The 26,974-nt window shown below is 40.8% G+C and overlaps 1 protein-coding gene across 18 annotated transcripts in view; it reads right to left on the reverse strand.

Annotated features, from left to right (window-relative positions):
- Positions 1–26,974, reverse strand: part of LOC140730487 (girdin-like) — a 282,300-nt gene that overhangs the window by 13,660 nt on the left and 241,666 nt on the right. For 3 of the 18 annotated variants that reach the window (XM_073050978.1, XM_073050980.1, XM_073050984.1), the window contains exons 29-34: positions 15,799–15,867; positions 12,865–12,939; positions 10,895–10,981; positions 10,677–10,733; positions 10,464–10,544; positions 9,191–9,462 (exon numbers count right to left, since the gene is read on the reverse strand). In XM_073050978.1, the coding sequence (XP_072907079.1) occupies positions 9,191–9,462; positions 10,464–10,544; positions 10,677–10,733; positions 10,895–10,981; positions 12,865–12,939; positions 15,799–15,867 (641 nt within the window). The remainder of the gene's footprint in view (positions 1–9,190; positions 9,463–10,463; positions 10,545–10,676; positions 10,734–10,894; positions 10,982–12,864; positions 12,940–15,798; positions 15,868–26,974) is intronic. The other 15 variants (XM_073050975.1, XM_073050976.1, XM_073050983.1 and 12 more) reach the window with 14 other exon arrangements.

The raw sequence follows: 26,974 nt of genomic DNA on the forward strand, positions 1-26,974 counted from the left end.
GTAGTAAGTACAATATTTAAGAAATTCCTAATCTGTAAATATCTAAAAAAATGAAATCTAGGCAAATTATATTTATTAGATAATTGTTCAAAAGACATAAAACAATTATCCAAAAATAAATCGGAAAATCATAGTAATCCTTTAGTCTTCCAAGCTGAATAAGCTTGGTCTATAATAGGATAAAAAAAACAATTGGATACAATGGGAATATTTTAAACAAACTGAGTCAACCCAAAAAATTTCCGAAATTGAAACCATATATGTAAAGTATGTTTAACTATCGGATTGTCAATTCGTTTCGGCAACTTAGAAAGAGCAAAGGGAAGAGAAGACCCTAAAATAGAACCCAATGAAAATCCTTGTACAGATTTAATTTCCAGGTTCACCCAATGAGGGCTAAAAGATAAATCCCAATCCTTTAACCAACATATCAAATATCGGATATTAACTGCCCAATAATAAAATCTAAAATTAGGCAATGCCAATCCACCTTCCTTCCTTGCCTTCTGTAAATATTTTTTTACCTAATCTAGGATTTTTATTCTGCCATATATATGAGGAAATTTTTGAATCAACATTAGCAAAAAAAGATTTCGGAATAAAAATTGGTACCGCTTGAAATATATATAAAAACTTGGGTAAAATAACCATCTTAATAGCATTAATCCGATCTATCAGAGATAAAGATACTGGTGACCATTTAGTAAACAAACATTTAATCTGATCGATTAGGGGTAAAAAATTAACCTTAAATAAGTCCTTATTAGGTAAAGTCTGAGTAGATATAGATTTGTCCAACAAAGGATTTAAACAACAATTAAAGTCACCACCCATTATTGACTTATATTCATTTAGATTAGGTAGAGAAGTAAATAAGGACTGGCAAGCAATAAGGTGAGGAGGGGTGATAGGCAGATGGAGGAGAGAACAGTGAAAATAGTGAAAGAGGTTGGAAGGTGATACATGGAGATCATCAAGGGCTACTGCTGCTGCAAATTTAGAGTTAACTTACATATTACTATACAGACCATTCGGATCTTGGTTCACACGAGCAGTACAATCACCTCAGTGCCATTCCTCCTTATCCCCACACACTTATTGGTACTACTTCATGCACTCATGCTGAGCTTGTCAATTTCATCAACTTTGTCTCTAACTTCCAATACATCATCTTTCACAACTTCTGCCACCTCTAGTAAACATATACTTACTCCTCTGACCCCCATTTTCTATAGGGATAGCTCCCTCCAAGATTCCTTTGTCCATTCATCCCCACCCACTAATCTCTCTCCCAGCAATTAACCCTGCAAGCAGCTTAAGTGCTACACCAACCCATTCACCTCTGCCCTCTCCTCAATTCAGGGACCTATGCAGTCCTTCAGTTGAGGCAACACTTCACCTGAGAATCTGCTGGGGTCATCTATTGTGTCCAGTGCTCCCAATGCAGCCTCCTTTACATTGGTAAGACCCCTCGCAAATTGGGGGACCGCTTTGTTGACGCATCCACTCTATCCGCCAAAAGCGGAACTTCCCAGTGGCCAAACATTTGAATTCCGATTCCCATTCCCATTCTGACATGTTTCCTCTTTTGCCAAAATGAAGCTACCCTCAGGGTGGAGGAGCAACACTTTATATTCTGCTTGGGTAGCTTCCAACCTGATGGAATGAATATTGATTTCTCCTTCTGATAAAAAAAATCCCTCCCCTCATTACCCACTCTGGCCTTTTACCTCTTTTTACCAGCTTATCACTTCCCCCTGTGACCTCTCCTCCTTCCCTTTCTCCTATGGTCCACTCATCTCTCCTATCAGATTCTTTCTTCTTCATCCCTTTACCTTTCCCACCCACATGGCTTCATCTATCACTTTCAGACGAGCCTCCTTCCCCTCTTCTCACCTTTTTATTCTGATGTTTTCCCCCTTCCTTTTCAGTCCTGAAGACGGGCCTTGACCCAAAATGTCAACTATTTATTCATTTCCAAAGATGCAGCTTGACCTCCAGCATTTTGAGAGCATTGCTTTGGATTTCCAGCATCTGCAGACTTTCTCGTGTTTATCAATTCCTTGCTTTTTTTTTCACTTACCCACAGTACTTTATAGTGGTCAATTGACCTACAAGCATATTTTTGGTACATGGAATGATTTCTGGTGAAAATCCATGTAGTGATAGTAAGTACAATAACACCTAAAGCTGAGATAAATCTGATTACTTCAGATGGTAGGCAGCAGTGGCAGCAGTGGGGCTATTGTGTCCCAGTCTCCAAGATTTTCAACTGACAATAGAACAACATTCAGTATATTCTTGAGTGAATGATGTGTGACTTGAACTTGAAAAGATAATATTCACATATATTTACTGATCTTCTTGGCAGTAAAGGCAATTGGTTTAGGAAGTACTGTCCAAATCTCCTTGGTGAGCTGCTGTTCTGAATATTAATGATGGAACACATGACCACCACAGTATAGCTGATACAGAAGATAGGATATTTAGGACATGCAGGCTATGTGGCTTGTTACATCGGTGACATGGAACTCAGAAATTTAGACTAACTATCCAAGACATGAGGTCAAATCACACCACAGCAGCTGCTCAGTTCAATAAGTAATAAGTTATACAAAAAAATACTCTTAGTAATGATGATAATTACTAGATTGTTATAAAAATACAGTGTTCTTCAGTGAAAGAAAAACAGCAGTCTTCAACGCTGTGAAAAAAATCACTGCCCTTAATCATTTTGGTCTATTTATAAAGTCAGGTCCACAGCAATACGTTAGAGTCTTAATACCCCTCTGAAGTGAACTAATAAACCAGACAGTTGTTTCCCAGTGGCTTTTTTAACGCTGGTAGATAAATTATTATTGAGTAGCAAAATAAAATCAAAGACAAGTTGATGAGCACATGAAAAAGGATAAGTTTCAGGACAACAGGGAATTAAGGAGAAGGAACTGGATTCCAAATGGCCCCCTTCTGTGATGTAATATGAAAATTAACTCAATTCTGAGAGAGTACAAAAGTTGTTCCTTTGACAGCTAAATTGCGAAAAAATTTCAAAGACCAGTCAGGCAACAATTAGGTATGTTCAAAGAATTAAGCATTAAGACAATGCACTACACAACTGAATCACAATTCCTAGATATGACCAGTCCCACTGGTGGCATGCAGACAGGAGGGAAAAAACCTGCAAGCCCTCAGCATCAGCTTCAAACCCCACTAAATATCATGACATCAGGTCACATATGGACAAAAAAAATTCTGATTACTATCTAATATATTTCATCAGGTGATGAACCCAAACACCTTCCCTTTAGATAAAACCTTGAGGAAGCTATGAACATACAAGGAATACACTCTAGATCTATTATTAAAAATGGCTTGGTAGCACAACCACAAATTATGAATGGTGGTGGTCAAACAACTCATGCAAGGATGGTAGGGCCCACTACCAAGAAAGACAAAACCAAGGCTGAAGCAGTTGCAACTACAGCCAGAAATGCCAAGTGGATAATTGACAGTGGTTTTCTCCTTGAGATTACCAGCATCTGCCAATATGATTTATTACACATGGTATCAAGCAACAGTAGACAGCAATGAATAACAGAATGGACCAGAGAGCACTTTTGGCTGTAAAACTTTGACCTATTTTTCAGAAATGGGCCAACTCTTTCAGTACAATTACAGTAACTACATCAACCCAACAGTGCGAAAAATTGCACAGGATCGAAAGAAGCTGCAGAAGGTTTATAAATTTAGTGGGCTCCATCTTGGGTACTAGCCTATAAAGTACTCGGAAAACATCAAGGAGTGGTGTCTCAGAAAGGCACCGTCTATTATTAAGGACCCCCAGCACCCAGGGCATGCCCTTTTCTCACTGTTACCATCCGGTAGGAGGTACAGATTTCTGAAGACGCACACTCAGTGATTCAAGAACAGCTTCTTCCCCTCTGCCATCCGATTCCTAAATGGACATTGAACCCATGAACACTGCTTCACTTTTAAAATATATATTATTTCTTTTTTGCACAATTTTAATCTATTCAATATATGTATACTGTAATTGATTTACTTATTTATTATTATTATTATTATTTATTTTTCTTCTTCTTCAAATTATGTATTGCATTGAACTGCTGCTGCTAAGTTAACAAATTTCATGACACATGCCAGTGTTAATAAGCCTGATTCTGATTCTGAAATTGTTCAGATCTGTAAATTGTCCAAATCCAACTCGCTAATTATTGACCAGTCCACTCTCAATTATTAACAGATACTTTCCCATTCAAAGGATGTTCAAAATTCAAAGTAAATTTATTACCAATGTATATATATGTTACCATATGCAACCCTGAGATTCATTTTCTTGTGAGCACACTCAATAAATCCAATAACCATAATAGAATCAATGAAAGACTGCATCAAAAGGGAGGACAATCATCATTCAACAGATAACAAACTGTGCAAATACAAGAAGAAACAAATATAAATAAATAAGCAATAAATATTGAAAACATAAGAAGAAGAGTTCTTGAAAGTGGAGTCCATAGGTTATGGGCAACACACACAGAATGCTGAAGGAACTCAGTAGGCCAAGCAGCACCTATGGAAAAGACTAAACACTCGGTATTTTGGGCTGAGACCCTTCATCAGTCCTGATGAAACTTATAAAGCTGAACTCAATGGGATCAAGAGGCAAGTATGCAATGCTTTTAATTACACCTGTTACAAAGGAAGGGGGTTGTGGTTTGAACTCAATCATGTCATCTCTGCAGTTCCACTGAGTATTACCTTAAGCCCAACTATCCTCAGCTGTTTCATCAATTTCTTCCTTTCATCAAGAGGCCATAAGTAGGGTATTTGTTGATTATAGCACAGTATTCAATTCTATTTGCAATTCCCAGAAAATGAATTAGTCCATGCCTGTACGCAGAAGACCTAAATGACACTCAGCACAGCCAATAAATAGCTGGTAATTGCTGTGCAGCAGAACTGTTAACCGCCAAGCTTTGACATTCCATGGCATAATCATCGCTAAGTCTCCTACTGACAACATCCTGGAGGGTCACCATTGACTCTCTACTGTACTGGCTACATAAATACAGTGGCTGAAAAATTATCACAGACTGAAAATATGCTGGCACTCCTAAACCTTTCCACTATCTACAAGGCACAAGTTAGGAATGTGATAGAATATTTTGTACTTGCATGGATGAATACAACTGCAACAACAATTCAGCAGCCTTGATTAATGCCTTATTTAATACACTAAGTAATTGTTCTCCTCTATCACATAGTGGATGCATTGTGAGCCATCTGCCAAATGTACTGCACTTACTCTCCCAGACCACTACAAGAACACTACAACGATAAGGGGAAGAAGCATATGGGAACATAGGTACCTTTGGCTTTCCTTTATGTAACCACCATCTTATGGATAGACAAAAAATGAAAGCTTTACCTAAGTTACCAACATGAAAAAAACTAAATAACATATAAATACTCCAAGCAACTATGTTGGAAAATTGACCACTTGATACTGAGAGAATGATTGTTAGAGAGTGAGAATAAAGAGAAAGTGGTAGACATGCATCACCCTGCAAAATCACTAAGAAAATTTTGATGGGCTTCATCTTTGGCCTAGCTGACTGTCAAAAAGTTATACCTAAAATAATCAAAACTCAGGACAAAATTCTAAACTAAAGCATAAAACTTAATTTAACACTTATATAAAAACGGTATATTTTACCTTCACTGAACTTGAAGACACAAGGTACTGTGGATGCCAGACTCTGGCACAAAAAATAAACTGTTGGAAGAACTCACTGGATTGAACAGTATCTTTGGAGATAATTGGATAGTTTATTTTAGGTCAAGGCCCAGCAGCAGGACTGAGATTATAGAAGGAAGAGGAGGAAAGATAGCCAGTATAGAGAAGTGACAGGAAGGAATGAGATAGAGGTTGGTGAGCAAAAGGTGGAATCAGGTTCCACCTGTCACCTATTAGCCTTTGTCTCACTCTTTCCTCTCACTTCTCTCTCTCTTTTAATCTTTTTATTAGTATTAAAAATATTATGAACAAAATACAATTAAAATATTAATAATGGATTACAAACATATAAACTCCCATTACACATGAAGGAATACATAAACAATGAATACAGTATAAGTAAGCTTTCCCAAACATAAACCATATAGTGTATATATGAACAAGGTAAGTCTAGATATTCCATAATATATAATATAAAAAAAGAGAAAAAAAAATAAATCTATATATGAAAGTTAACTAATCTACTAATCTAATATCTAAGAAAAGAAACAAAAGAGGAAGAAAAAACTAAAAAAAAACTAAAAAAAAAGAGAAGAAAAAAAAGGGCTGTTCATAGTATCTCACAAGCATACATAAACATCAATGTCGTCAACTCCGATCCTCTCAACATACATACGATTAAGGCTGAAAAAACCAATAAGCCTGTCACAGGGCCATTACATCATATGAAAATATTGAATAAATGGTCTCCATATCTTTTCAAATTTAATAGAAGTATCAAATACAGCACTTCTAATTTTTTCTAAATTTAGACATAACATAGTTTGAGAAAGCCAATGAAATACCGTGGGAGGATTAATTTCCTTCCAATTCAACAAAATAGATCTTCTAGCCATCAAAGTGAGAAAAGCAATCATTCAACAGGCGGAAGGAGATAAGTGAAGTGAGCCCATCATCGGTAAACCAAAAATTGCGGTAATAGGATGGGGTTGTAAATCAATGTTCAGTACCGCCGAAATAATATCAAAAATATCTTTCCAATATTTTTCCAAAATTGGACATGACCAAAACATATGAGTTAAAGACGCGATTTCTGATTGACATCTGTCACAAATAGGGTTTATATGAGAATAAAAATGAGCTAATTTATCCTTGGACATATGGGCCCTATGCACAACCTTAAATTGTATTAATGAATGTTTGGCACATATAGATGATGTATTAACTAATTGAAGAATTCTATCCCAATTCTCAATAGAAATAATAAGATTAAGCTCTCTTTCCCAATCATTTTTGGTCTTATCAAAGGGCACTGAACGTATCTTCATAATTATATTATAAAGTTTTGATATAAGCCCTTTTTGAAAAGGGTTTAATTCAAACAAACTCTCCAAAATATCTGAAGACACAAAATTTGGGAATGAAGGAAGTACCGTACTTAAAAAATGCCTAACCTGTAAGTATCTAAAAAAATGAAATCTAGGCAAATTATATTTATTTGCTAATTGCTCAAAAGACATAAAACAGTTGTCCAAAAATAAGTCAGAAAATCTTAATAATCCCTTAGTTTTCCAAGCCAAAAAAGCTTGATCTATAATTGAGGGGTGGAAAAAACAATTAGATACAATAGGACTATTTAACACGAATTGAGTCAACCCGAAAAATTTCCGAAATTGAAACCATATACGTAAGGTATATTTAACTATCGGGTTGTCGATTCGATTCGGCAATTTAGAAAGAGCAAAAGGGAGAGATGTCCCTAAAATAGAACCCAGAGCATAAGCAGATACCGATTTAGTTTCCAAACTCACCCAATGAGGGCCAAAAGGACCATCCCATTCTTTCAACCAACATATCAAATATCTAATATTAACTGCCCAATAGTAAAATCTGAAATTGGGTAATGCCAACCCACCATCCTTCCTTGCCTTCCGTAAGTATATTTTACCTAACCTGGGATTTTTATTCTGCCATATATATGAGGAAATTTTTGAATCAACATTAGTAAAAAAGGATTTCGGAATAAAAATTGGTACCGCTTGAAAAATATATAAAAATTTAGGTAAAATAACCATCTTAATAGCATTAATCCTACCTATCAGAGACAAAGATAATGGTGACCACTTAGTAAACAAGCCTTTAATCTGATCAATTAAGGGTAGAAAATTAAACCTAAATAATTCTTTATGGTTTTTTGTAATTTTAATCCCTAAGTAAGTAAAAGAGTCTTTAACTAATTTAAACGGTAAAATACCATAGTTTGGGACCTGTCTATTCAAAGGAAACAATTCACTCTTATTAAGATTTAACTTATACCCAGAAAACTCACTAAATTGAGCCAACAATGATAAGACTGCTGGAATAGATTTCTCAGGGTTAGAGATGAATAATAATAAATCATCTGCGTATAAAGATACCTTATGAATATCTGTTCCACGATTAATACCCAAAATATCCTGTGATTCTCTGATGGCAATTGCCAAAGGTTCTAAAGCGATGTTAAATAGTAATGGACTACGAGGACAACCTTGTCTAGTGCCCCGAAATAAACGAAAAAATGGAGATCTTTGATTATTAGTAAACACCGAGGCTACTGGAGTTTGATATATCAGTTTAATCCAAGAAATAAAGGTCGGACTGAAATTAAACTTCTCCAGCACATAAAATAAGTAAGGCCATTCAACTCTATCAAATGCTTTCTCCGCATCTAATGAAATAACACATTCTGAAGTATTGTGTGAAGGAGTATAAACAATATTCAATAATCTCCTAACATTGAAAAAGGAATAGCGATTTTTAATAAAACCGGTTTGGTCTTCCGAAATAATTTGGGGTAGTACCTTCTCCAGCCTGGAAGCCAGTAACTTGGAAAAAATCTTAGAATCCACATTCAATAAAGATATTGGTCTATAAGATGCACAATCAGTAGGGTCTTTATCTTTCTTCAGTATTAAGGAAATGGAAGCTCTATAAAAAGATTGAGGCAAATTCCCCAATCCTCTCACTTCTATAGACTGATTATCTTCCCTCTGCTTTCTCAGTCCTGTGGTAGAGTCAAAATCAAAAACTTCAGCCATTTTCCTTTGCTTTCACCGATGCTGCTTGACCCACTAAGTTCTTCCTACAGGACTAAATTTTGCAACTGGAGCATATTATTTTACAACACTGGAGCCCAGTAGCACATAAATGTCAATTCATTCAGAAAATGTACATTTATTCAACCATGCATAAACTCTCAAGTATTGGTTCTTATATAGTTTAATGCCAGCCATTATATGTAGCATTGTCTATGCCTACCCACAGAATATATCAAATGATTCCAAATCAAGATAAAAAGATATGCATTTCACTAGTAAGGAGCTCTGGAAACAACTAATCAAATAAATAAATTAAAACCGATATGACTACATGAATTTTCTGTGCACTAACCTGTGATGATTGATTTATGTTACTTTCCTCCAGAAACTGCTGTAAGGTAACTATTTCACTCCCAGGTGACGTGGCTTTATTCCTTTGCAGAGAACGATTTTGGGTATCATCAACTTTAAGTTCTTTCTTTTGGAAGGAAACATCTTTTTTCAAAGTTTGTGCATGACCAGATGAAAGGCCACTGTTTGATAATAAGTGACTATCATCGGCTGAACAACATTCTCCGCTGCTATGGCTTTGAAACCTACTGTGTCTGGCATTAACTGCACCTGCTTAGAGGCAAAAGACATTAGTGCATAAAATCTTAGCTTGAACATTATTTCATGACTGTTGTGCTGGATAATCACAAGGAAGACCACTGGCATTTCTAAAATAACTTTGATTGAACCATTAGCAGATTGCAATATTTTAAACATTGAACAATACTGTACAAAAACTGCATAGTCCTCAGTGTCTGTGCTGACTATGATGCCAGTTAAAAAAAAAAGGCTGCACTATATCCTTGTATTCCCTGGCCGTTCATGTGTCTTTAAATACCTCCCATTTTACTTGGCATGAACAAATATAAAAACAGTGTAGTGGTTGGTACACTTTTCCAACAACTTCAATTTAATCTGCCAACAGAAAATTGTTGTAAAACACAATATAATGGTATAGGTTTTAACTCTCAAGTCCAGCGCCCTGGGGGCCTGACCAGCACTGAATGACAGAAAATCTAGACAGAGAAATTGCCTCCATCATCTCACAGAGCAGGAGAAGTGTTCTTTTTAAATAGAGATACTCCCTAGGTCATGCAAGGGTTCAGAGCCTGCTCACAATCCAAAGTTTCCATTAAGTCAGAAACATTGTTGGCTGAGATCACAAGTCGCATTGGTAGGTTAATTAGCTGCAGATCTTTGTTAATTTTAGATTTAGCAAATTAACACAAATTTGTAGTACGTATTTAAAACATACTGAATTCTGGGAGCTGCTGGATCACAAAATGCCTGAACTGTATCTGTGTTATTTTTTACTTTATTAAGATATATTTAAAAATGCAGCAGCAGAAAACATAATATTGCATATTAACTCAGGTAGAAAATACAAGGATCATTTTCTAGCTATTTCAACTTCTTAAACCTTAAGTGTACATGAAAATATTCTGTATCATGCAAATAAATATTCATCCCAATGTTCACTGTATTTCAGCATGTAGCCTAAAAGAAAATCAAAAAGGGAAAACAATACCAGCATTAAAATGGAAATGGATTAAAAAAAATCAGCCATGGCATACCTTTTGCATCGTGGGCTGAAGCATTATTATTGTTATTGCTACTGGATGTCCTGCTACTATCAAGGCTGGCTGGTCTGGAAGCTAAATGGAAATTGGGAAATAAAAATGAGCAGAGGCCACTTTACCTTTGACTAGAGAAACAGCTGAAGCATGGATGCATGCAGTGTGCCATAGGCTGAGCATGCCCAAGGTCAGAAAAGAGTTGTGTCTTACAGATCAGAAAGCCAAGAATTTTCGAGGCAGTCCAATTGGACACTTTGGAACACAGCACTACAGGAAAAGCAGATAAACAGAAACATAAGGGAATAGCAGGAAGAAACAAAACAGTAGTCCTTTCAGGGCAAAAACAATAGTTAGTGGAAAGTCATGTTATTTCATGCTAAATATGTATGTGGAACATGCAAGAAAATGGGCGTGATAGAATGACTTACAACAAATGTGACAAGGCACTCTGCACACTGTAGAGCTGCTAAGAACAGGAGGTGATTTGTATCCACAATAATTACTCTGTAACCCTTCTAGCCCAAGAAAAGAAACAAGTACACGTTAGTAATTTTAATGTGAAAACATTTCTTCGAAACAACTATCTGTATTTAGTAATAAGTCCTTCAGTTCAGCTGGAAAGCATGTGTAAAATTTAAAGATGTTTCCAATTAAGTATAAATAAATAAATAAGCGCGTGTGTTATTTTAGCTACAACAATGTTTTTATAGATTAACTATAATTATTCCCTCATTCCTTCCACCTTAGTATCTTAGATCTAAGTGATCACTCATGTCAAAAGAATGAAACTATTCAGCTAATGCTTCCCTCTCTTGGCTTCAATGCATTTAGCAAATTAGTCTTTTAATAAAATCTTTAAAGTGAACGTTGGTTAAGAATAAAGTTTATGCTGCTGTATCTGAAGTACAATGAAGCATCAGTTTATTAGAAAAGCAACAATGACATCACGTAAGTGTATCTCAAGTTCCATAGCTCTCAATCTATTAGATAAGTTCTATCGTGGTCTAATCCCTCTTTCATTTTTCTTAATTTTTGCAGTTATTTAAAGAGAAACAAATATGTTTACTTTAAGTAGAGAAGCAAACAAGAAAACAAAACTTAATGATATTTCAAAGAGTAATTTGCAGAAGGGTATCATAAATTTGTAAGAATGGGCTGCATGCTCTGATTGCCTCATTGGTTCCTGATATATAGTATATTCTTTTTAAGAACTTGTTCTTTGTTTCTGGTAAACTCGTTTCTACCTGATTTGCTAGAGCATGAAGAGCACAGAATTCACACAGGTGAAATCTATGTACAGTACATTGGCAACTTTCCTATAAAACTGAATTATGAACATGAGAAATAATATGTGGATCATGTACAAAAAAGCATACCTGATTAGCAGGGCCAAGCTTTCCACCTGCATTACTTAATAGGATTGTTAGTTACTTGCCAATTCATATGAATTATTTAAAGATGAGTTCACTGTATTCTATGGGGCGCAATATTGCAGTATGGAGTCTTTATGAGTTGAATGAGGACCAATGTCATGGTTGCTTTTTTTGTGTTAAATGATCTGCTAGATATACAATATGACCAGGATTAAGAAGAGGTTTTGAAAGCAAGTCTAACTGAAGGGGGGGGGGGGGGAATTAGGCTAAAGAAAGAGGAGCAGAGGTGCTCTGGTTGGATTTCTATATTCTGGAAACTACATTCTTACATCTACATGTCTGAGCAGTGACCTGGAAGATACTCTTCAAATAAAAGACTGTTACCTTTGCAGGCTATGCAATTCTGCCTATGATAAAATAAACTATTAACTCAACTTTAACTCACCCTAAAAAAAATAAACCTATTGTCACACAGAACAATTTGGTATTTGAGCAGAGCAGCCAAACACAAAATGGTGTGATAAAAACAATGAGGACAGAGTTGAAGTATTTTCACAATCAAATTTATAAGTGGGTTTATCTGCTATTTCAAGGCTCAAAAGTAATTTATTGCTAAATATAATAAATAACAGATCTTGGTACCGTTTCTGGGAGACTAAGTTATTTCAAATTACAACAGATGCTAGTGGTAGGTTAGATTCAGGGAGAAATGCATGGAGGATTAGTTATTTAGTGATCAATCTTTCCTTGATTTCATATTCTGCCATAGCTAGCATCTGCTTCCAAAGAGTGGGACCTCCATGGACATTGATCAGTTATGTTTAGCAGTAAGAAGAACACCACAACACACAAACAATGTCAAATGATTGGTAAAGCAATGCAGCAGGCAGGAACAATGAAGCTATTAAAAAAAACAAAGAACAGCAAAAGAGTAGCAGAAAACATCTTCACTATTTTCATGTCATTCACCCAATGCATGAATATCACCATGCAGTTAATGTTCGCACGTTATAGATAATATTTACCTCGACTTCTTGATCCTGAGCCAGAATTGTTAAGGTTTGGTTCATTGGATAATAAATCTTCATTGGAAGCAATACCTGTGAGTTAGATTTTTATTTAGCAATTATTAAAAATAAATACGTAATATTTTTTAAAAAGTTATCAAAAGCAGCTTTCATCTTATTTCTCTACCTTGCTATAAAAATAAATTTCAACTAAGAAATGCAAACATGTCAATGCATCTCCTGCAGTAAAAACGGTAGTAAAATACTTTTGTGTCAAGTGAAGGAGAGTGGGTGTGATGGAAGAAGAAAGGATGGAAATCTAGGTTTCAACTTTTTTTACCCCACATCTTTCTATGACTGGAAGCAAATATAATACTGGGAACCCTATACCCCAACCCCCCAGTGCTGCAGAGATGTAATCCAATAGACATAAGGTGATCTGCCAAATTAAATGGAGGTGAAGAGAATAATTGATAACATTGTGAATTGCCTCACGTACTTCAAAAGAATAAAATCGTCAGAGTGATACATTTCCATTTCAACCACCAGTTAGGTAGTTAACATCAGTAATTTCATTTAGAAACATTTGGTTCATATCTTTCTATGCTTTGGCAATTCAAGTCCTCATCTAGATAGTTCATAAATTTAGTATCTACCTCTTCTACCACCTGCTCAGGCAGCGAGCTCCAGATTTTAGCCAACCTTGGATGAAAAATTCTTCCTCAGAAACTTCATACTATCCACTCTCTCTTGACTCTTCATAAATCTGAACACTCTTAATCTACTTCAGCTTTTTCCATTATATGAAAAACAAACCTATGCTATCCAATCTTTTCATAAACTGAACACTCCATCTTTGACATCATCCTGGTGAATCTCTTTTGCAATACAATCCTAAAAAAGTTGCATTAAATTTTTGAAAAAAAACTTGCAAAAATACTATATGATCAATAAAATATTTTTAAATTGACTTGCTTTGTAAATGTATAGATTTAATCAAATTTTTCAATGATTAAAGATAATTCCCTTGAGATTCTGTTGTAATTTTATCATAGATAAGAGTAAAGACAATAAGGATGATTGTGACAAAGTATTATTACTTCATTTTGTAGGCTGGAAGAAAGGGCAAGTGGATCACTGAATTTTATGTTAAGCAGTTCTGAGAACAGCAATATGCACATGTGCTGGAGGAGCTCAGCAGGAGCAAGACCCTAAAAAGGAAGGGTGCAGATGCCAGAATAACAAGGTTAGGGTTGGGGGTAGATGTGGAGGAGTACAAGTTGGCAGCTGATAGGTGAATCCAAGTGAGAGGGAGGGTAAGTGAGTGGGGGGGGGGGGGTAGATAAAAGGGAATGATGCAAATAGCTGGGAGGTAACAGGTGGAAGAGGTAAGGGCTGAAGAAGGAGTTATATGACAGGAGAGGTCAGTGGACCACAGACAAAAAGAGGTGTGAACCAAAGGAAGGTAATAGATCGTGAGGGTGGGGGAGGGAAAAAGGAGGAGCAAAAGGGCACAAAGAGGATGGGGATGATAACACACAGGGGAGTGGTTAACGAAAGATAGAGAAATCAAAGTTCATACCAGCAGTTTGGAGACTACACAGACGGAATATGAAGTGTTACTCCTCCAGTCTACACCCGGGCTCTTCGTGGGAGCAGAGGAGCCTATGGACAGACATGTCAGTGTGGGAATGGTAAGTCAAAGTGAAATGGATTGCCACTGTGAGATCTTGGTGACTGCAGTGGACAGGACAAGGATGATTAATGAAGCGAATCTGTCAGGTTTTACCAATGTGGAGAGACTGCACTGGGAGTACTGGACACAATAAATGATTCCAAAAGACTCATAGGTGAAGTGTCCCCTCACCTGGAAGGACTGTTTAGGGTCCCGAATGGTCATGGGAGTAGTGGTGTAGGAGTAGGTTGCAGGGATAAATGCAAGAGGGAGATCTGAGGTGAGGGATGGGTGGATCACGGAATTGTGGAAAAAGTGATTGCTGCAGAAAGCTGAAAGGGTGGGGGAGGGAAAGATGTGCCTTTTGGTGGGAATCTACTTGAAATGGTGACTGGTGCAGAGAATAATGTGCTGAATGAATTGAATTTTCTGAACAGTATTTCAATAAATTCACAGTGTCACTGGTATGCTTTGATGGAACACAACATTTGTGAATGGGATGCATTGATCATGTGGTGAAGGGAACTGGGTATACCTTCATAGAATACTGTGTAAAATTACAGATGTATCCATTTCTAAATTTATTTGAGATATATGGACAGCAACAAGTCATTATTTAGAATTTCCTACAGGGCAATGAATGGGTAACATGTGTACACAGTGACCCTGTTGGTCAACACAATACGTCAAAAGCTTTAATCACTAGTTTATAACAGTTAAGATTAATTTAGTTTTAAAAATTGAAAATACAACTTCCTAACCCATAAACTACCAGACTTAATCAATAATAGGCTTCTGAAAAGGAAGAAATTAAGTAGGAAAACCAACATTCATATTCTTGGAATTATAAATTAAAAAAGCCATAGTGCCGTAAGGTGGAAGGAACATGCACCATCAGTGTCTTTGAGAGCTACAATCTCTCTCAGAAATGCATGAAGTATATTTTGCTCTTATTATTTATCTGTACTTTAAAACTGCAATTGTCCACCCACTTAGACTCTTTCTGAAAGTACAATTTAACTAAAGTAAGGATCTGAAATTTTATATACAAGTATGTAGAGTTAAATTAACCAAACTAGAAAACATGAAGTATTTGGCTCTGGCATGCCAATTTAGAACAACAGAATTTTATGGTTCCTAGAGGACACAGTTACGTCCATCCTCTCTACTCTTAGATGCAGCACACTAGACTACATTATACAATATTTTAGAGTATAGACTGGCTTCCTATTTTAACAGGCTGGAATACAGAAACAGTGGCAAGGTTGCACACTCACCTTTAAAGAAGGTAGACTTCCTTTGACAAGTTCCCGTTGCAAGAACTTGTGAGAAAGAGTCAGCTTCATCTATCATAGTGAAGAGATTTGCATATTAACAGGGTCTGAGAGACACAAGGCCTTATGTTGAAAGACTTCACAATGAAATGAATTGATGACTGCACTGTAACATACAAAATTATTACAGAGCATGACAAGGTAAATGTGGATATCATGTTTCCTTCTGACCAAGGCCTCAATAGAGGTTTGCCATTGTCAGAGTTAGAGTGGTTAGTATGACCTTTGTCTATTAGTGCACAGCTAATAGACAATGAGTGAGAATGGGTCCTGAGTCAGTGAGGTGTTCTTCATATGAGATGTGGGAATTCTGGGAGACCTCCAGTCCCCCTGATACACCTGCATGAAGTGCATCCAGCTGCACCTCCTTAGAAAGCATGTTAGGAAACTGGAGCTGCAGCTGGATGACCTTCAGCTTGAACCAGAGAATGAGGTGGTGACAGATAGGAGCAACAGTGAGGTATATGGAATGGTTTCAAAGGACTTGAAAATTACAAATGTCACTCCACTCTTTAAGAAGGGAGAGAATCAGAAGAAAGGAAATTATATGCCAGTTGGACTGACTTCAGTGGTTAGTAAGATCTTTGGACGCCATTATTAAAGATGAAGTTTCAGGGTAGTCGGGTGCACGTGACAAAAAAGGTCAAAATGAGCATGGTTTCCCTAAGGGGAACTCTTGCCTCATAAAGCTACTGGAATTCTTTGAGGAAATAACAGGCAGGATAGACAAAGGAGAGTCAGTGGATGTTGCTTACTTGCGAGTTTCAGAAGGCCTTTGACCAGGCTGCTTAACAAGAAAGAAGCCCATAGTATTATTGGAAAGATATTAGCATGGATAGAAGATTGGCTGATTGGCAGGAGGCAAAGAGTGGGAATAAAGGGAGCCTATTTTGGTTAACTACCAGTGACTAGTCGTATTCCACAGGGGTCAATGTTTGGGCCACTTCTTTTCATGTTATATGTCAATAATTTGGACGACAGAATTGATGGCTTTGTGGCTAAATTTGTGGGAGATATGAAGATAAGTGGAGGGGGAGACGGTGCTGAGGAAGCAAGAGAGTCTGCAGAAGGACTTAAGCAGATTGGAAGAATGGTCAAAGAAGTGGCAGATGGAATGAATATAGTGTAGGGAAGTGTATAGTCATGCACTTTGGTAGAAGGAATAAAGGTGTGGACTGTTTTCTAACTGGGGAGAAAATTCAAAAATCAGTGGTGTAAAGGGACTTGGGAGTCATTGTGCATGATTCCCTGAAGATTAAGTTGGAGTTTGAGTCAGTGGTAAGGAAGGCAAATATAATGTTAGTATTCACTTTGAGAGGACTAGAATATAAAAGAAAGGATGTAATGCTAAGACTTCATAAGGCATTAGTCAGACCGAAGTTGCAGTATTGTGAACAGTTTTCTGCCTCTTATCTAAGAAAGGATGTGCTGGCATTGGAGAGGGTCCAGAAAAGGTTCACAAAAATGATCCTGGAATGAAACGGTTAACATAGGAAGAGAATTTGATGACTTTGGGCCTGTACTCACTGGAGCTTACAGGAATGAGGAGGGATATCATTGAAACCTATCGAATATTGAAAGGCCTGGATAGAGTGGTTGTGGGGAGTATGCTTCCTCTAGTGGAGGAGTCTAGGACCAGTGGGCACAGCCTCAGAATAGAGAGACATCCATTTAGAACAGAGGTGAAGAAGAATTTCTTTACCCAGAGGGTGGTGAATTTGTGAAATTCAAAGCCACAGAAGGCTGTGGAGGCCAAGTCATTGAGTGTATTTAAAGTGGAGATTGATAGGTTCTTGATTAGTTAAGAGTGTCAAATGTCATAGGGAGAAGGCAGGAGAACAGGATGAGAAGGATAATAAATCAGCTATGATGGAATGGTGGAGCAGATGAAGATAGAGGAAAAATAAACTGAGATTAGTCTTGTAATAAAGAGTGGTGAAAAAAAGTTTAATGGTGTTTTATTTGAATGCCTGCAGGATACAGAATAAGACAGATGATCCTGAAGCACTGTTAGAAATTGGCAGGATGAGGCTGTAGGCATCACTGAGTCATGGCTAAAAGAAGATCACAGCTGGGAACTTAAAATCAATAAACACTGAATTGAAAGGAGAGGCAGGTAGGCAGAGAAGGTGGGTGGATCTGTTGGTAAGAAAATGAAATCAAATCCTTAGAAAGACTTGACATAGGATCAGAAGATGTAGAATATTTGTGGGTAGAATTAATAAACTGCAAAGGCAAAAAAATGCTGATGGGTATTATATGCAGGCCTCCAAACAGTAGCTGGGATGTGGGGTCCAAGTTATAGCAGGAGATAGAAAAGGCATGTAAAAAGGGTAATGTTACAATGGTCATAGGGGAATTTCAATATGCAGGTAGATTGCGAAAATTAGGTTGGTGCTGGTTCTTAAGAGAAGTAATTACCGTAGATTCCGTACTACAGAGCGCACCTGATTAAAAGCCGCAGGCTCTAATTTTAGAAAGAAAATCAATTTTGTACTTGTACAAGCCGCACCAGATTTTAGGCCGCAGGTGTCCCACGTTGTAATATGAGATATTTACACAGAAAGATATTACACGTGAGGATTTTTTAATTTTTAATTAAATCCGTATGGTAACATAAACAATGCTTTTTTTTCTAACCGTGCCTGTAACACGGCTACTTTTAAATATACATACGTATCGGTAACACACAAATTACGTTGCGTATACTTTTTTACTGAACAGTGCACGAACAACATTCCAATATCTCCTAACGACTGGTAAAAAATATATATATACTGTAGCCTACCAGGAAAAGTTATTGATCGCCTTTAACTTAAAAGCAGCGTTCTCGCGCGGGTCTAATGTGCTCCCCCCCACCTTTCCGTTTATCGCAAACCGGTATTTCCCACAAGACGCGGCGAAACCGGATGTGACGTCATAGCATCCCGGGATGTAGTACAGACAACAAATATAGTTAAAACACTTCTAACTTTAACTAGAAAATACTAACAAATGAGTTACTAAGCGAAAATATAAACTAAATAACTGCCATAAAGGCAGCACAATGCTTTTCTTCGAGTGTTTTCCATGTTGATGAGGGTGAGTACAAATGACTGATTTACAATAATTTAATTGTGAAAGTGCGCTTGATTTATCGTACAATTTCATTGGACCTCTGTGAACTACTCATCAATTTTATTGGTCTACTGTTACGAGGCAAAATGTTTTTGGCGGCATGAAAAAAAAACCATGTATTAGCCGCACCGTAGTAAAAGCCGCAGTGTTCAAAGCTGTTCAAAGCGTGGGAAAAAAGTAGCGGCTTATAATCCGGCATCTACGGTAGTAGAATGCTGACAAGATAGCTTTTCAGAGCACCTTGAGGTTGAGTCCATGAAGGAAAAGGCAATTCTGGATTGGGTATTATCTAATGAACCTGATTTGATTAGGGAGCTTAAGGTAAAGGGACACTTAGGAGACAGCAATCATAATTCTCCCCACAGTTTGAGAAGCTAAAATCAGATATATCGGTGGAGTAAAGTGAACTACAGATGTGTGAGAGATGAACTGGCCAAAGGTCCTCTCCCATGCCCCTCTACTCCAGGGGACACCAGCAGAGATGATGGCAGAACAGCAATGGCTGGAGTTTTGGGGAGCAAATTTGAAGGTGCAGGATAGATTCATCCTAAAGTAGTAGTATTCTGAAGGAAGGGTGAGGCAATTGTGGTTGACAAGGGAAGTTATAGGTAACATAAAATCAAAAGTAGAGGGATATAATTTAGTGGGAAGCTTTTAAAACCAACAGAAGCCAACTAAAAAGCAATGACAGAAAAGATGAAATATGAAGGTAAGCTAGCCAATAATGCAAAAGAGAATAGCAAATGTTTTTTTTCAGCTATATAAAGAGTAAAAGAAAGGTGAGAGTGGATATCGGACCACTGGAACATGATGCTGGAGAGACAGTAATGGGGAACAAAGAAAATGCAGATTAACAATAAGTATCTTCACTGTGGAAGACACCAGTGTATGCCAGAAATTCAAAAGTGTTAGGGGCAGAAGTAAATGTAGTCACTATTACTAATGAGAAGGAGCTTTGGAAGCTAAAAAGTGTGAAGGTAGGTATCGCCTGGACCAGTATTTCTGTCCATAGATGCTGCCTGACCTGCTCAATTCCTCCAGCATTTTATGTATATTACTCTGGGCCAGATGGACTGCACCCCAGTGTTCTGAAAGAGGTAGCTGAAGAGATTCTGGAGGCATTTATAGTGATCTTTCAGGAATCACTAGATTCTAGGATGGTTCCAGAGGACGGAAAAATTACAAAAGTCATCCCACTCTTTAATAAAAGAGAGGGGCAAAACACAGGAAATTATAGGCCCTTTGGCCCACAGTGGTTGTACGATGTTGGAGTCCATTATTAGAATATAGAACAGTACAACACAGGAACAGGCCCTTTGGCCCACAGTGTTGCACTAAGCTAAATAAATTTAGTTATCAAATGTCTAACTAAACTAATCCCTTAGGCCTACACAATGTCTATATCCCTCTATTTTCCTCAATTTCATGTGCTTATCTAAGCATCTCTTAAAAGTCCTTCAAACACATCTGCCTCTACCACCATCCCAGGCAGTGCATTCCAGGAACCCACAACTCTGTGTAAAAAAAAACTTGCCTCTAACATCTCCTTTAAAATTAATCCCCCTTACATTAAGGATGAGATTTCAGGGTAGTAGGAGGTACATGATAAAATAAGCTGAAGTCAGAATAGTTTCTCTAAGTGGAAATCTTGCCTAACAAATTCAGAATCAGAATAGGTTTATTATCACCGGCTTGTGTCGTGAAAGTTGTTGCAGCAGTTCAATGTTGAAAATCTGTTAGTCTATTTTCTAAACAGGGCACAAATTTCAGAAATAAAATTTGCAAAGGAATTTGGGAATTCTTTAAACAGGGTCACCCAGTTCATTTGCCTTTAAACAGAATCATCCAGTTGACCCCCAGCTAGATCCTGCCTAAAGCCCTTAAAGTTAACCTTGCTCTAGTTCAGCATTTCAATCTATGGACCTGGTTATTGAAAATGACAATACATTTTAAAACTAACAGAATTGTGTCCACTGGACCCAAAGTGTTTCACAACTGCCACTTCAGTTACCTGGTCCACCTTATTCCTGAAGATGAGATAATCTTTCCCAAGTAGGTTCCTCTATATATTGCATGGGAAAACTGGTTTGGATACATCATACACATTCCACCCTATCCAGGCCCTTTGCACTCTAGGTGGTCTAGTTGATACTAGGAAAATTGAAATCTCTCACTAGCACTATCCTACTATTCTCACAACTACATGCAAGTTCTCAACACATTTGCTTTTCAAGTTTTTTGCTGACTATCTTGAGTAGCCCTACTAAGGTAACCATCACCTACTTGTTTCTAAGTTCTACTCAAATTGTCTCATTAGATGAAAGCTCAAGAATATCCTCTCTCTAAGCACTGCTGTTATGTCCTCCTTTATCAGAAAGGTAATACTGTTGCGATGTGCTACACACAGCGCTGAAATAACGACACGCAGTTGGTAAGTCGTTTCGACACTAGTTTATTCAAACTTCGCAGCGCGGGCATTTAAATCCCTAGCGCCCGCCCTCTCCGGGCGGAAATGATGTCAGAGGTGCATTACCAAAGTCTCCCCCCGTGTGCTGGCTATTTGTGAGCCGGTTCGCCTGCGCAGAAAGTGGGTCGCCACATAACCCCCCCGCCCCAGAACTGGTGATACACCCCGGTCCACAGTCTGAATCAGCCTCTGTTTGGGAGGTCTGCCTCTGCGCCGCGGTGCCCGAACCTCGACCGGCTGCGCCAAGTCAACATGGGTTGGTTTGAGTCGGTCCACCGTGAAAACCTCCTCTCTCCCCCCAATGTCCAGAACGTACGTGGACCCGTTGTTGTTGATCACCTTGAATGGCCCCTCGTACGGCCGCTGTAGCGGTGCCCGGTGTCCGCCCTTTCATACAAACACAAACTTACAGTTCTGCAGGTCTTTGGGTACATGGGTCGGGGTCCGTCCGTGCTGTGAAGTTGGTACGGGGGCCAGGTTGCTGAGCCTTTCGTGTAGCCTGTCCAGGACTGCTGCGGGTTCTTCCTCTTGCCCCCTTGGAGCTGGTATGAACTCTCCCAGGACGGCCAGAGGTGCGCCGTACACCAACTCAGCCGACGAAGCGTGCAGATCCTCTTTGGGCGCTGTACGAATTCCAAGCAGGACCCAGGGAAGCTCATCCACCCAGTTAGGTCATCTCAGGTGGGCCATGAGAGCCAACTTCAAGTGACGGTGGAAGCGTTCCACCAGTCCGTTCGACTGTGGGTGGTAGGCAGTTGTGTGGTGCAGCTGCGTTCCCAACAGGCTGGCCACAGCCGTCCACAGGCTGGAGGTGAACTGGGCGCCTCTGTCGGAGGTAATGTGGGCCGGTACCCCGAAGCGTGCTATCCAGGTTGCGATCAGTGCTCGGGCGCAGGGATCGGCAGATGTGTTGGTGAGCAGGACCGCCTCTGGCCACCTTGTGAACTGGTCTACCATAGTTAGGAGGTACTGCACTCCTCGGGACACTGGTAGGGGACCCACAATATCCACATGAATGTGGTCGAATCTCCGGTGGGTGGGTTCGAACTGCTGCGGCGGGGCTTTAGTGTGCCGCTGCACCTTGGCTGTTTGGCACTGCGCACATGTTCTGGCCCATTCACTGACCTGCTTGCGAAGTCCGTGCCACGCAAACTTGCTGGAGACCAGCCGGACGGTTGTCCTGATAGATGAGTGCGCCAAACTGTGTATGGAGTCAAAAACTCGCCGCCTCCAGGCTGCCGGGACGATGGGGTGAGGTTGGCCGGTAGCCACGTCGCACAGGAGGGTCCTATCACCTGGGCCTACAAGAAAGTCCTGCAGCTGCAAACCCGAGACTGCGGTCCTGTAGCTGGGCATCTCGTCGTCTGCCTGCTGCGCCTCCGCCAGTGCTGCATAGTCCACCCCCAGGGACAGGGCCTGGACAGCTGGTCTGGAGAGTGCGTCCGCCACGACGTCGTCCTTTCCCGAGACATGCTGGATATCCGTCGTGTACTCGGAAATGTAGGACAGATGTCGCTGCTGGCGAGCCGACCAGGGATTGGACACCTTCGTGAACACAAAGGTCAATGGTTTGTGGTCCGTGAACGCGGTGAACGGCCTGCATTCGAAGTACCTGAAATGCCAGATTGTCAGATACAGTGCCAACAGCTCCCGGTCGAAAGCACTGTACTTGAGTTCGGGTGGTCGTAGGCGCTTGCTGAAGAATGCCAGGGGTTGCCAGTGCCCCTCAATGAGCTGCTCCAGCACCCCACCGACTGCTGTGTCAGATGCGTCCACCGTGAGGGCAGTCGGAACGTCCGTTCTGGGGTGCACCAAGACTTCCTTGGCTTTAACGAAAGCGGCCACGGCCTCCTCATCCCAAGTAATGACCTTGCCTTTACCCGACATCAGGGTGTACAAAGGGCGCATGATATGGGCTGCTGAGGGGAGGAAACGGTGGTAGAAGTTCACCATAACAACGAACTCCTGCAGGCCTTTGACCGTGTTGGGCCGGGCAAAGTGGCGGATCGCGTCTACCTTGGCAGGCAGAGGTGATTACCATCTTTGGTAATCCTGTGGCCCAGGAAGTCGATGGTATCGAGACTGAACTGGCATTTGGCCGGGTTGATTGTGAGGCCGAAGTCACTCAGGCGGGAGTAGAGCTGGCGGAGGTGGGACAGATGCTCCTGACGACAACTGCTGGCTATAAGGATGTCATCCAAATAGATGAACGCAAAGTCCAGGTCGCGTCCCACAGCGTCCATTAGCCGCTGGAACGTCTGTGCAGCGTTCTTCAGGCCGAACGGCATTCGGAGGAACTTGAACAGGCCGAACTGGGTGATGAGTGCTGTTTTGGGGATGTCTTCAGGGTGCACCGGTATTTGATGGTATCCCCAGACGAGGTCCACTTTGAAAAAGATTCTTGCCCCGTGCAGGTTTGCTGCAAAGTCCTATATGTGCGGCACCGGGTAGCGGTCTGGAGTAGTAGCCTCGTTCAGTCTATGGTAATCGCCGCATGGTCTCCAACCCCCGGCTGCTTTGGGCTGTCGGACCTCCGTACGATCCTCAATTCCTCCATCCTCTTGAACTCCTCCTTCGCCAGGCGGAGCTTTTCTGGGGGGAGCCTTCATGCGCGGGCGTGGAGGGGTGGTCCCTGGGTCGGAATGTGGTGCTGTACCCTGTGTCTGGGCATGGCTGCCGTGAACTGCAGTGCCAGAATCGATGGAAAGTCCGCCAGGATTCTGGTGAATTCGTTGTCCGACAGCGTGATGGAGTCCAGGTGTGGGGCCGGCAACTTGGCTTCAACCAGGGAGAACGTCTGGAAAGTCTCGGCATGTACCAGTCTTTTCCCTTACAAGTCGACCAGCAGGCTGTGAGCTCGCAAGAAGTCCGTCCCCAGGAGTGGTTGGGCCACCGCGGCCAGTGTGAAGTCCCATGTGAACTGGCTGGCGTCGAACTGCAGCTGCACTGTGCGGGTGCCGTAGGTCCATATCGTGCTGCCGTTTGCGGCCCTCAGGGTGGGTCCTGGCTTCCTGTTGCGGGAGTCGTACCCCGTTGGGGGCAAGACGCTGATCTCTGCTCCGGTGTCAACCAAGAAGTGGCGTCCCGACTGTTTGTCCCAGAGGTACAAGAGGCTGTCCTGGTGGCCAGCTGCCATAGTCATTAGCGGCAGCTGGCCCTGGCCCTTGCAGGGCGGGCAACAATGGTGGGCTTCTGTGCCCCACCGCTGGTGGTAGAAACACCAGTGTTCACTGGCCTCCTCACTCCTGCCTCTGTGTTGTGTGTGCCCCCCTGCCGGGCCTGGTCTGGTCTGCTGTTGGGCGCGTGGCCTGGTAATCTGACTGACGGACGCCACGCTCTCCCTCTTGGCTTTCCACAGCACATCTGCCCAGGCCACCACGTTCCAGGGGTCACTGAAATCTGCGTCGGCCAGCAGCAGATGTATGTCCTCGGGCAGTCGCTCTAGGAACGCTTGCTCGAACATGAGGCAGGCTTGTGTCCGTCAGCCAGAGACAGCATCTCATTCATTAATGCTGACAGCAGTTTGTCTCCCAAACTGTTCAGGTGAAGCAGGCGGGCACCTCGCTCACACCGTGAGAGGCCAAAGGTCCCAATGAGCAGCGCTTTGAATGCTTCATATTTGCCTTATTCCGGGGGCGACTGTATGAAATCTGCAACCTGGGCGGCCGTCTCCTGGTCAAGGGCGCTCACCACGTGGTAGTAACGCATGGAATCAGAGGATACCTGCCGAATCTGGAACTGGGCTTCTGCTTGGCTAAACCACACACGTGGTCGCAGCGTCCAGAAAGTCGGCAGTTTTAGCAAAACTGCGTGAACAGATGAAGAGTCGGTCATCTTTGGTCCAAATCCCGTTTGGACCGTTGGGGTCACCAATGTAGCGATGTGCTACACACAGCGCTGAAATAACGACATGCAGTTGGTAAGTCATTTCGACACTAGTTTATTCAAACTTCGCAGCGCGGGCATTTAAATCCCTAGCGCCCGCCCTCTCCAGGCGGAAATAACATCAGAGGTACATTACTAAAGTCTCCCCCCGCGCGCTGGCTATTTGTGAGCCGGTTCGCCTGCGCAGAAAGTGGGTCGCCACAATACCCTTCTACTTTTATCCATTCTTCTGTCATGCTGAAAGTACCAGTATCCTGGAACATTGGCCTTTTCATAGCCACATTTCTGTTAGAACTACAATATCCCAGTCCCCAGAGGCAATCATGGCCTCAATTTGTCTTACTTGTAAAGCTAAGTGCATTGAAATAAATGCAAATTATATCAGTGGTTTTGTCCGCCCTTTTATTATAAACATGGCTATCCTGATTTTTATGCTTACATGCTTTCATTGTTGCATGTACCTCTGTCTTCTTACTGACTTCACTCTTTTGCGTTCCACCCCATCAATATAGCTTAAACCCTCCCTGATGACAAACTCAAATTTCCTCACTGGGATCTTTGTTCTCCTCTGGTTCAAGTGCAACTCATCCACCTTATATCGCTTCTATCCTAGAAGAGGTCCCAATGATCCAAGAACCTGAACCCCAGCCCTCTACATCAGCTCTTCAACCATGAATTCCTTTAGCCTATCTTTCTATTCCTGGACTCATTAGCATGTGGCACCAGGAATAATCTGGAGGTACCTAATCTTGAGGTCCTGCATTTTAATTTCTGACCTAACTGATGCACCATCAATAACTCTCTCTGAGACGTGGTCGAGATATCGGCTTTTATTGACTGGAAGAAAGAACAAGCAGTAGTTGACCACCATACTACATCCTGGAGAATGAGGGCCGGGCTCGGGCCTCAATCGCCTTTATACCGGGGTCTGTGGGAGGAGCCACAGGAGCAGTCAGCAGGGGGTGTGTCCAGACAGGTATATTCACCATACTAACTCCCTATACTCATTCTCCTTATCCCTTGATCTGTCTATACTGTTTGCAATCAATGTGTGCAATGGCCTCTGGCTGTTCACCTTTTGCTTGAGAATTTCTTGCAGCCAAAGACACCCCTGATCCTGGCAGTCAGGTGGAATCACACCATCCTGGCATCTCTCCTGCAGCCACAGAATTCCCTCTCTGGCTCTTTCACTATCGAGTCTCCTATCAAACTTACTGTGTTTAGCCACACCCTTTCCCACCGGGCCTCAAAACCAGTAACAGTGCTAGAGACCTGACTACTTGTGCTAGTCCATGAAAGAACACACCCTTCAACTGCATCCAAAGGGCTATTTCTAATTGTGAGGACAATTGCCATAGGGGAACTGTCCACTGATTGCCTACTACCCTTACTTCTTTCGGTGATCATCAAGCTATCTGATGCCTGCACTTTGGGTGTGTGACCATCTTACTAAAACTCTCATCAATGAAGCCCATCAGCCTCTTGATGCTGAATACATCTAACTGCACCTCCAGTTCCTTGACCTGGTCTGTCAGTTGCTGCATCTGGGTGTAATTTCCACAGATGAGGTAATCAAGGATACCATGAGGCTCCATGACTTCTCACAACTTATTATGAGAACATTCCACTGCCCTAACCGCCATCCTACCT

The sequence above is a fragment of the Hemitrygon akajei genome, chromosome 7 (assembly GCF_048418815.1).
Source record: "Hemitrygon akajei chromosome 7, sHemAka1.3, whole genome shotgun sequence".
Classification (NCBI taxonomy): domain Eukaryota; kingdom Metazoa; phylum Chordata; class Chondrichthyes; order Myliobatiformes; family Dasyatidae; genus Hemitrygon; species Hemitrygon akajei.